A 12,551-nucleotide genomic window follows, 5' to 3' on the forward strand; every position below is an offset into this window, starting at 1 on the left:
CATTGTGTGGTCTAGCCTAATGTAATTCAGACTTGAGGAAACTCTTTTATGCATGCAGAAAAAAAATCAACATCAAATTATTTCATCCATAAAAAACTATTTTATTAAATTTGGTAAAAATTCTTTGTAAGATATACTTCAAGATTCATACATTTATCTATTTACAGATCTCTTTTCTAACTTCCTCTACGTTCTCTTCGAAATTATCAGACGTAAAGTCCAACCCTTGGTCAGCAATATCGTGCATGATATTCTGTGTATCAAGAACGATAACTTTAGTCCCTGACTGACGGATTGCTTTGGAGATTTTACGAGCTAAAGTTTTGTCCCACAATCCATTATCCATAAGTAGAACCCAGACATTCTTTGCGTCAGTTCGGTCGTAGTGGTTTATAATCTAATAAAAAGAGTAGGGATGTGTTCAAACTACGTACTTGCTGGCATCGACAGACAGCAGAGTTTTCAAAATTTATTTTATCACATAAAAAACTTTTTCCCAACTCTGAGGTTAAAAACTTTATACCATTGCCAGCAGCTATCTAAAGCGTAGGAGCCAGTGACATGCAGTCGAGCTGAAGTGACCTTAATCCTTACGCCCTTACTTTGGGCGCCATCCCTGCTTGATATTTCTGTGAGACAGGGATAAGACATTGCCATGCATAAGCTGACAAAAAGATGCACAGAAAATCCTCATGTGACTGAAGATCGTAGAATAACTTCGTGTTTTCCATCTTACCTGCTGCGCTAATCTCATAGCATATCCGCCAAAAGTATACGCTCCATAATGATATTTCACTTTAGAAATTGCATCTTTCACCGCTGCTAAAGTTTGATGTTCACTAAAATGAAACTCCAGCCCTGTCCGCGGCTCACTTGAATACTGTAAAACGCCAACATGCGTAGTGTCAGGACCGATGTCGAATTTTTCAACCAAGAGTGCCATGAATTTTTTGAATTCTTCGAAAGTAGCTAAGGGAACGCTGCCCGAACCATCAACTAAGAACATTAGATTCATTTTCGAGACACCGCATCGAGGTTGAGTTGTTGGAGGTAAAGTCGTTGGCGCTGCAGGAGGAAAACAGAATTTTTATCAATTATTCATCATGATTCGCAAAGCAGTCCCATTACACTTGAAATTGCACTGCAGTGTGCAGTGTGCAGCGCAATTTGCGTAATCGCACTCTTCACATAACATCAAGACATTCTTCCATCATCATCCGTCATTATCGACATAAAATGTATTTATGGTAAATTATAGCATTCACTATGCTCAGCCGGCACACCCTTTTTCTGTTACACACGCTTTTTATCCTAAGAAACTCGTTCTCATTAGATAAGCAATTGCGAGTTGCTAACGATTCATGTGGACGACACTACCAGGCAAAATTGTATGATCATCGAAAATTTGTATTGAGTCTGATTGTTAGACGCTTAACGTATATTATGATTTTTGGCACTTCATTCGATGTAGGGAAATTCTAGAGGTTGAAAGGGTCTTAAATTTCGAGTGGATGTAATACACACTTCAAATTCAAGCCAGAAACAGTTGATGGAAAAATGAGTCAACTATCGGTCCTCCAGCAGGAATCGAACCTACGCTTTTGCGATGCCGATGGCAAGAGCATTGCACCGGCATCGCAAAAGCGTAGGTTCGATTCCTGCCGGAGGACCGATAGTTGACTCATTTTTACATCAACTGTTCCTAGCTTGAATTTGAAGTGTGTATAATTCCACTCAAAATTAAGACCCTTTCAACCTCTAGAACTTAACGTATACCTGCTTTCACTTTCAATGTCGCGGATGACGTTATTTCACCAAAATTATTTGCAGCCACACATTGGTACACTCCTTCATCGTCTTTTGATATGGACTTAAAAGTAATCACACCATCTTGAATATCATATTCATCCCTGAAAATGCATCAATGATGAGATGTAATGTAAGATCATAAGGTAGTTGATAGTAGATGAAGTTCATGAGGTAGTGCACGATGCACTGAATCATGCACATGCAGTAATGTTGTTGCTTGTCTTCGCTCTATGGTTACAATTTATCATTTCCAACATTGAAGATTTTATACGGAGATTTGTCGAGCTAATCAACTGTCATTTTTAACCACTGAAGCCTTTTTCACCCATGTGGAGAATATGGGCTAGTTGAATTGCGATAAACTAACAATACTTGAATACTTGATGTGATGGTTAAAAAGTACTAAATATATTCACACAACAATGCAGACTTTCGATTTTACTGGAATTTCGACGACAGGTTGCATAGTTTAGTGTTTTTACAATACAGCTCATGCCTCATGAAAGGATTAACTTACGATTCAGGTAATTTACGTCCTTCCTTGAACCACGTATATGTAGGATCGGGATTTCCATAAGCATTACACAACCATAAAAATCTAACGCCCTCGTTAGCCGTTGCGTCCGATAGAGTACCGTTTGCACCCCATTTCGGTTTTCCTGAAGAAGGCGGTTAATGAGATAGTAATGTGTTTTAGGCTCTAGTTTTAGTTTATATGAGAGACGGGACGGGTCGTTTGCCCGGACGGGATATTTTTTTATCCCGCGTTTACATGATTGTTTTTCAAAGGGGATGTTTTCTCGCAGAAATACCCGGAACGGGTACTGCATTTCTCCCGAGGATACTATATCGTTCAGTGACATAGATCAAATAATGCAATGTCAGCGTAATATTGTCCCGGTTAAGCGAGATCAAGCGTTTATATGACAAAAAACACCCCGCTTTCATATAAACACCGCACGAAAGATATACAAACATATACAAGGCGAGATCCCGGTCACTGTCCCGTCCCGGCAAACGTCCCGTCCTGCCTCTCATATAAACAAGACCTTAGAGTTGTTCAATTCAATTTATCGAGAGAGGTTCGAGCTGGGCCAATAGGTTCAGGCCCGTACAGGAACCAACGCGATAATACATGAGGAGGGGGAATATTTAATTACAAAATATTCTGGCGTAAACCTGGCTTAAGACCATGCAGCAGAAAGTAAACTGATAAATTCTTCAAACCTTTAACTGAAAGTCTTGCTATTTTTTCATCGTAATGTTCTTGCCCACTATAGTTACTATTAACTCTACACTTATACCAGCCGTCGTGTTTCGTCTCGACTGATATTATCGTTAGCACGTGGTTATAATCTCGAAGCTGGTAGCCATCTTCATCGTCAGTGATTTGAGTCTCGACACCATCCAGCCCAGTGAATGTCCACGAATATTCCGGTGTGGGCCTAATAACGAATTCTGGATCGTTAGTTTATATAATTTCCATTTACGTTTTATACCATGGTTGTTTCAGTTTTCAAGTTGTTATGGTGAGACACAATATATATTAGGTAATATATGGAAATATATAAATAGCGTGGTGTCTTCAAATAGTGTGTACTATCAATAGACCATGCAGAAAAAATATGACACGTTGAATGGCATTTAAATATCTAAGCTAGATAAAAATTTATTTTCTCTCTGTATTTGCTTGTAAGTAACTACTTAGTTTCTGGTAAATTTTAAAATTTTGTAAACTTACAGACCCACTGCTCCACATCGGAAAACCACAAAAGGCGCTCCCTTGGCTATTTCTCGATCTTCTTCGGCTGCTTTTATTGTTGGTCCAAATGGTGTCCTATTTTCTTCTAAAAAACAAAAAAATATAGTTCCATATATTGTATACTTCAATCTATATGTATCTTAACGGTTTAAGTATTAGACCATGCACCAATGAGAAGAAACACTGTGCTGCTTGAGAGTGGGTGTGAATGCAGTTATTGTTCCTGCGTTATCCATCTAAACACTTCGATAGAATGGTTAACTTGTATAATTGTATAAACACTTCGATAGATTGGTTGCAAACTGCCTTATAGGCTGTGAGTGACGACTTCGCCAATTCTACCACTGGTCCGCTTATAAAACAACGAACTCTACCTTACAAGTTTCACACCATTAAATATACGAGTGTATACGCAGGGTAATATGTGACATAGCTTTTCTTAACTTCAACTTTGAAACAGATTTTGCGGTCATTGTAAACTCTTCTTCTAGGAAAATACATTAAATATAGAGAAAGGAATCGTTCGGATTCGTTCTGATCTACTAAATTGACACGTCGAAATGGATGATCAGACTCTAGAGTCTATAGTGTATGCATGCAGGCTTGAACAACACTGCGGCTAGTCGAATTGATTGAATTTCGCACCTCCAACCCCACTTAGAAGAAACCGTTGCGAAAACGCAAACCGCTTGCTCTTCCCCTTGGACTCGATGCTACAGCTAACGCCATTTTTCACGACATTGAAGTATTCGAGATCCTCATTTTTTACATGAGCGAACAACAGTGTACCGTCGTTCATAATCATATAATGTTTTGCTTGTGGGAGAAACCACGCGCCGGTAACACCCCGTTGGCCTCCCCAATGATAGAAAACGTTGCGTGACAAGGTTCGAGGGGGGCAGGTTAGGGCGAGGTCCTTTCCTACTGTAACCTCTTTCACCTCAACTTCTTCGTCGTTCCTCAGAAATCTGCCAACAACTAAAAGAGTATAAACATAAACTCATTTTACATCGATTTTTTATCTGTCACCTTACTTTTTGGGGAGGCAGTTTTTACTGCAAAAAAAGCAAGCCACTGCACTGTAGAATAATCTTCATGTGATTCCTTGTAACAAAGCCTCGCCGCACATGCGAACAATGTTAAGCTCCTTTTTTGGATGTATGTAATACGTTTAATGTTCCTCGCAGCTTAAACTATACCGAGTTCGTATACTTGTTTTAATACTTGTTTTTAGCGAACCAGGACTGAAGTCCTTGGTTTACAAGTCTTACAAATATATCTAAACTGATTTAATCTAATCTAAACTGCGATTAATACATGCTATTTGCGGACAGCTTTTTACATTTTTTGACATTAGCTATATGTGGACGTATTTGGCCAATTTGAGCTAATTTGATATGCTGCAATTGGTGCAATATTTTCAGTGTTATTCTAGATAGGTTTATACTCACGTACTTGAAAAATATACTTTAATTTTCGGCCCCTGAATTGTTCCATAGTCATTAGATGCTGTACATTGATATATCCCTTGATATTTATTACTGGCCGGGGTTTCCATGATAAATAGTTGGTCTTTATACATGTAATACATGGATGAAGATGATGGAATCTTTGTTCCATTGTGAAACCACTCATATTTTTCCCCGCCTTCGATGTAGCATTTCAATTTCTGGAAATTGTCCGCAAAACCTGTGTAGTGTTTTGGAGTTTCCTCGCTCAGTCTTGGTGGTGCAGCTACATTAGCAACAAAATGAGAGTAATAATGTAATATAATGAAAACTGAGGGGCGATTCATCATTCACTCATGATTAAGAAATGGTCGCAGAAGAATAGAAGTGTCTTGGAAGACAAAATAATGACAAACAGAAATCGCAAAAATTGAAAGTGGATATTAAACTGAAGATGATAGACACAAGTGAAGCGGCAGAAATGTCGGGGAGATGGGATTTAACAACCCCTATAATGAACTATTACATATTCTTGTGAATGAAAACGCATAAGTGTCTGTATATAAGGTGAAGAAATTCATATAAGTATTATGTCCTATTATCTTTAAATTTAGCGGCTGCACCCTAGTCTACTAACATTGGAGGAAAATAGTGATAAACGATTGTTATTTCTTAAAACTATTTTCTATTTACGAGCAAAGACACATGAACCGTCATTTAGTTTTACAATGTACATGTATGAGTGATTTGATCATTTTATAGTAAGCAGGAGCGTAATTAGAAAGATAATCGGGGGTGCTTATTCATATATTCAGTTCTGTCCGACGGATTACTATTGCAAGCTATTTCACGTTCTAACTTCTATAGGTACGTCACTGTTAACATTAGTAAGAGGGCACAGTATGCAGGGTAAACATTCGAAAATATAACAATCAAGAGACAAATGACTCAGCTGAATTATATATAGCGCCAGAATGGTTGAATTTCAATTTCCCCCTTCACCTATACATTACCACAGACAAAACAGTTGAATTTTTAACACTGCAGAGAGGAATGATTTATGTCTTTACAGCCAATACACGCTGGTCCAACTTAGCTAAGTTTCTCCCACTCGTGCAGGCTCATATTGTCAGCGGACAACTTACACAAAATTGAGAGCAAGGCGTAAAACGAAAAGCTTCTAATTTTTCATGCGAAGACCGCTGGAAAACTGAGCCCTCTTTACCGGGAGAAAATTTGCCGAATATGACCAACGTGATATATATAGATACCTTGTATATATGTCAAGCAAAACAGCATAATATGTATCACAAATGCCATCATGTATCTTTAATTACCTTAACAAAGTAAAAATAAAATAAACTATTAAGCCAAATTAACAAATTTTCTTGACCAATTTTCTTGACCAGTTCACTTGCTGGTGTGTATGACGGGCAAGTTTTCGTTGACAAGTTTTCCTTGCTTTTGTGTGTACGCACGACAAGTTTTACGATAATATGACTATATTTTACGACAGTATGAGAAAACATGATAAAATGAGTATACGACCGAGTCTCAAAGCAAACAGAAATGAGAAAACTTCAAAAACCCGCTCGATTGGCTCGAAGATTGTTGCGCTGTTCCCTACTGCGCAATTCCTGGACACGAGTATTTTTACTTGTTGAAAAGCTGGTATGACTAGCTTTTGAACAACTAACAAGGCTCCTTGTCAAGGAAATCTTGTCAATTTTTTCGCGTACACTGGTTTCTGGTTTCCATATGACGCCGACCTGTCGACGACTTATTGTCTGTAATCATCCAAGGAGAAAATGATTTCAGAAAGACAAAAGATTTCACTTATCAATAATCAACGACAATAATACTTTGCCGACGTCGGCGACATATGAAAACAAGGCTATACAGAGCCTGTCATTGCTGAGGCTATAGCTACAGCTGCTATAGCCGATGTAGGTACATAGCAAAAAAGTACGTTTTAGCCTGATTCCCAATGCATGGTCATCGATAGTGCATTGTTGGTGGCTGATAACGAAGAAAACTTATACAAAATACCAAAGGAATGTATTCTCGAGTGATCACAAACAATAGCCATCGCTGACAGTCGATGATATCAATGAGAATGGGGTTGAAAAAAGCAACTGATTAAGCGCTGCGTCAAACGTTTGTTTTTAGATTAGTCTCTACTCTCTAAGTCTTATTTACTGCTCTATATATGTTGATAATTTGAATAAATAATTAATTAAAAGTAGATGCATCCAGACCATTCGAGAAAAGTCAGAAAAGAGTTCTAATAACAAACAGTAAACAGAGAAGCATGGATGGTAGTTTTAGCTGTGCGTGCATGCACATCCTGCTGTGTTGATTACAGAGAAAACAAATGTGCAAGGAGAGAACGGTGGTATTTTTTAAAACATCGACCGAAAATATTTTTTAATTTCTCATTTTACCTCAATCATTGATCTAATGATCTTTGTTATATGTGGGAGACGTTCGGGCCAGGGCTTTTCTGGTGAGTGCCGCCTTGAACTTTAGACAGCTTGTATATGCGATTCAAATTAAAGGTTTTTTCGGCGTAGGATGGAAAATGCATCGCTTTTGCAGAATATCGAATTTCAGAATCATCTCAATAATTATGAAATGATTGATGAACAATATGTGCTCGTCTTGCAACGATTAATACCTTCTTGTTGAAGACGTACAAAAATACATCTGGTTAAAACCTACACTGGACATTTCTGTCTGATCAATGGACCTTCATCATTTTAGGCATCAGGATGCATTTTAAATTTTTTTAATAACCAACTTAACAGATTATGGAAGGTGTTGTTGTGTAGACACACTGTAACTGTCATACTCTTGGCAACAAAATCAAGCTGTTTATCGAGGTTCATTTGCAAGCGTATATTTTTGGGACTGAAGAGCATCATTGCTGTTTAAAATCGGGCTAGATCTCGTGCTTGCCGTCAAGCATTTCTCAAAAGAATTGTGACCATAGGAATTCCTGTTCTAAGCAGAGTAACGAACGAGTTTCAGTGTATGAAAGTTGTTGATCATTTCACTCTAGCGCAAAGTCATTTGCACGCACGCACTCAATTTCTCAGAATGATTGCGCTTTATTATAAAATGCGCGCATACTATCGCTTTCGTCGTAATCTGCGTCATGTGCATGTGATACCATCGACCTTTACTTTGAATTTTTTAAAAATAAAAATATACATCAGCAGCCTGTACCATACCTGGATCGTATTTCTTAGGACAGCACGTTTTGGTGTTGTATGTTCCGTTGTTGTCAGTATAACTTCCAGGTTTGCTTATTTCTTGTTGAAGATCTTTTGCTACAGGTCGGTGTCAAACAAGTTTGCTGTGATGGAAACAGTTCAATGAAAGATTTCAGCTGTCACGTTGCGATGACTAATTCATCTCTCTGATTGGTTGATCTCGGTTTTCAGATGACGTGCGCGAGCAATTACTCAAAGGGGAATAGCAATATAACACCTGGTCATGCAAGGAATCAAGTTGTTTTCATGTCCTTTTCTGCATTGGGTCATGGCCAGAAATTGCGGACATGGAATATGCAGATTGCCGTAGCAAATTTGCATATCTGTTCAAATATTATTCGTTTGCAGAACTATAAATCATATTGCGCATTCTTAAATTTCGCAAAATTTAAGAAAATCATTGCATCTTTGCAATTTGCCCTGGTTGTTTCTTGCGATTCGTGTCATATTAAAGATCCTGAAGTAATATTTTGCTGGTAAAGGCTTATGTCGGCTCTGCATTTTTATTTTATTTCTACGCTATTACGGTTTTCGTTTTATATGGTATTCAACGTGATCAATGACCAAAACTTTGTTTTGAAAATGCAGGACGAATACTGATAAAACATTTTGAAATACTATATAAAAATATTAAGATTAACTTGCTCTGCAACGAGAAATTAAGGCAAATTATAATCGACCTACCTAAAGGTGTATTTTTAGCGTTTAGTACTGTGTACATAACAGTTTACTATAAGCTCACGAAGCTTTATTTTGACACCATATGCAAATTTAAGCGGAAGTAGAATGTTAATTATGTCCGAATTTTCTGGCCATGTTTTAAATATATAACACATGCATATCTGCAATGGATAAACTCAAATTCATTCAGAACTGTAAGAAAAAACTACTGCATGTAATTTCCATTCTGTACCTGTAGTACAAACACTATTTACTTCCTTTTCGCTCTATAGAAATTCGTAGCTAGAAATTAAGAAAAATCGTGACATACATGCATGTATAGTACGCTCACAGTCTATCGCCCTTGGCTCATTTATCTGCCGAGGCCTTCGAGCGAGAAAGGACAACAAACGCTTCTATTGCCCAGAAATAGCTATTAATTTACGTATATATTATTGTTCCTGGTGAGGTATTATGGGGCACCATGCAGTGATAATTGGAAATGCGGTGTCTGAAGAAAATCATTATATGACTTTGTCGAGAGTGACCGCTTTGTGATTACTGAATGACATCAACCTTTGAAAAACTACTGTATGAGTCATCTCAAGTTTTCGGCGTAGTGATGCTTCAATCAACAATGAGACACCCAATTTTACGTGACAGTATACCAGTCAAGCATAGCATATATATATATATATATAGTTTCTGTTAAAGCAAAATTCATGAGCCTGTTCTCTATATTTCATTTTTACCTGTTTCTATACCATATTACATACCGAGTTCTATATTTGAATTCTATACATTGTGCTTGAGTTGGTTTTATTGTCATTATTCTGCGCTGCATACAAACGAGTATATAGGTTACAGAAACCTAGCTTTTGTATTCCCAAAGCCAATATTCCTATTTTTGTTGGCTGATGAGTAACTGATACCGCGGGACGCGGACGCATGCATGCAGGGATAAAGAACTGAATGTTTAAATCAGTACAATCTGAATATAGAAACTGAAGTATAGTAGACCGAAGTATAGTAGAATTAAGGTTCAGTAAGAAATTCAGTCAACAAAAAATCCATTCATGCAGTATTTTCCGGGTTAGCACTTATCAGTAGGAGGATGACGAGGATCTACCGGATGATATTCTACTTATAGGAGGATGACGAGGATCTACCGGATAATGTTCTACTTATAGGAGGATGATGAGGATCTACCGGATAAACTGTTTACCTGATAAACTACATCTGCACCCAGTATTTACCGGATGAACTATAGGTCACGCGAATAACCATGCACGATATATGACAGTCTGTAAATATAACAAGCTCAAATATCGTTGTTTATGGTAAATTGGCCATCCGGCCGTTTTATTTTCACAATCATGCAGGTTTGATTTTCTGCTGTCGTTTTGAATTTTTGAACGTCATGCACAGAAGCAGGACTGCAGGAGTAGTGTACGAGGGGTGCACTAACATCCTCAGCCAAATTATTATCTGCGGTCATCGACATTCATCAGTTAAAAAAAGTGAATCTTAGACTGAAAGCTCAAAGCGACGACAGGGCCGCGATAATAATATACTCACGGTCAAAATGGCTTGTTATGGAAAAAAGATCTAATCTTGGTTCCAAGATTCCCGACTCTAATTAAAAAGCTCTCAGCGTACATGATAAGTGCTTTATTTAAAGCCACTCCCAGCTGAAGAACGCACCGCACCCTAAAATTTTCTTAGGCAGGCATGATTACATTAATTACAATTTAAATTTAAGACCTATAGTTAAGTCCTCTACAAGCAATGAATATCATGGTCAGTATAAATTTCATTGATTAGTCTCTTTAAGAAAAAGTTTCGAAACAACCTTTGAAGCGAGGATCACGTGGTTAATAAAACTACAAATAAAACCTTGAACAATTCATTTATCAAGTTCAAACGTTGTTTCAGAATTCCACCTGGTTCAATAGCGATTTTACTTTTCACTTTCATGAACAGGAAATCCATCAGTAAATACAGAAACAGAAACAGCAGGCTGAAATTTAACCAAGGGTTAACGCTAATCGGGCTTGAACAACTGGTCCCTGTGTACAAACGCCGCGATTTGACGCGCTCTGCGAAAACGTCGCTCATGACCCGAATAAGAATTTTAGGTTCTAGAAACATCTATATTTGCAGTTTGCTTTCTCGGTTTCTCCTATACGCAAAAGCACTCGAAATAGCCGGACGCCGCATTTGTCTGGCTTCACCGGTCAAAGGAATGATATTAATCCTGTAAAACGATAGAGAGAGATTAATGACTCAGATCACAGCTTGGCATGAGCATATCACACATCATAGCAGACATCAAACTTTAGCCTAAGCCAAAAAGTGGTTTCATATTTCACGGATTAGAAACACACCATAAAGAGAAGTCCAGGCAATTTTGGATCCAGTCGGGCGAATTCTTAATAGTGATTTGTATGAACGCTTATACAGTCTAAAGCCCCGTTTACACTACACTCAATTTATCGGCACGGTACGGCTAAAATAGGTACTCGTGTTCAATTTTAATAGTGTTCAGGCTACCAAAACAAAGGCCGGGCACGAATGAAATGGGCATGGGTACTCATTTTAGCCGTGCCGTGCCGTGCCGATAAATCGAGTCTAGTGTAAACGGGGCTTAAGAGAACGAGCTCTATAGAATTTTAAGCCTATTTGTCTTGTCTGTACTCAGTACTCTCCGGGAATTTTGATTTTTTAATTTTGTTACATAATAATTCATAATTGCCGAGTTGTGGGAGTTGGATGCACGCTATATTCATATACTCATAATTCATATATTCATATAATCATATTGGCATATTCGTACAAAGGAAATCCGTCGGGCAAAACGAATAGTTGAATATACACCGACCTCTCTACTCATCCCCTCCCAAAAAGGATCGAAACCATCCATGGAGGACCTATGAATCTTGGATGGTAATCTCTAAATTATGCGGATGGAGTGTTTTGAGCGTCCTATACAACTATTGTTTTCATTATTGATATTAAATTCTCCGTAAATCTTGAGGAATTACGCCTGTTTTCTAAAAGCTCACTCATACTCAATTAACTCAAACTCATTGAGTGTGAGATCTTAATCACGTCGTAATGTCTCCACGAGTAAGCTTTTAGAATTACAGGCATTAATCTTTCAACTTTTCTCTCGTCGTTAAACTGGATCTTATTCTTTTATTTATTATATCCGCAGCTCACAGAATTCCTAATTACATTTACAGCTGAAGTGGAAGCCTCTGAGTTCCATCTCAGTGAAACATTAGCCGAATAAACTTGTTGATAAACTTGCCACTGCCCGCTCCCCACCTACCCATAGTCATGACAAACGGCTTCGTGTTATTTCGAACCGATAGTTGATGGGTTTCACCTGCAAAATACCATTTCACTCATTACCTCAAGACAGTGAATCATTCCGAAATTATCAAACAGAGTATACTGGCCGAAAATGAAAACGGTAGAATCGATATATTTGGAGCCTTGGACGTGGTGAAAAACATAACTGAAATGAAGTGAAAGGATTAAATGAAACATGTAGAATTCGAATATCGCAGATGTATGTTTATCGTACAGCAA

At 37.9% G+C, this 12,551-nt stretch overlaps 1 protein-coding gene across 1 annotated transcript; it reads right to left on the reverse strand.

Moving 5' to 3' along the window:
• Positions 1-89: 89 nt before the first annotated feature.
• LOC114533551 (contactin-5-like) lies at positions 90-8,393 on the reverse strand. The gene is made up of 10 exons (XM_028555083.1): positions 8,253-8,393; positions 6,291-6,356; positions 5,027-5,305; positions 4,217-4,549; positions 3,551-3,656; positions 3,037-3,254; positions 2,327-2,468; positions 1,777-1,910; positions 737-1,065; positions 90-397 (listed from the first exon to the last, which is right to left on the reverse strand). The coding sequence occupies exons 2-10, from the start codon at positions 6,340-6,342 to the stop codon at positions 158-160; spliced, it is 1,833 nt and encodes a 610-aa protein (XP_028410884.1). The 5' UTR covers positions 6,343-6,356; positions 8,253-8,393; the 3' UTR covers positions 90-157.
• Between the last annotated feature and the right edge of the window lie 4,158 nt (positions 8,394-12,551).

The sequence above is a fragment of the Dendronephthya gigantea genome, unplaced genomic scaffold (assembly GCF_004324835.1).
Source record: "Dendronephthya gigantea isolate DGI-Jeju-01 unplaced genomic scaffold, DenGig_1.0 000092F, whole genome shotgun sequence".
Lineage (NCBI taxonomy): Eukaryota > Metazoa > Cnidaria > Anthozoa > Malacalcyonacea > Nephtheidae > Dendronephthya > Dendronephthya gigantea.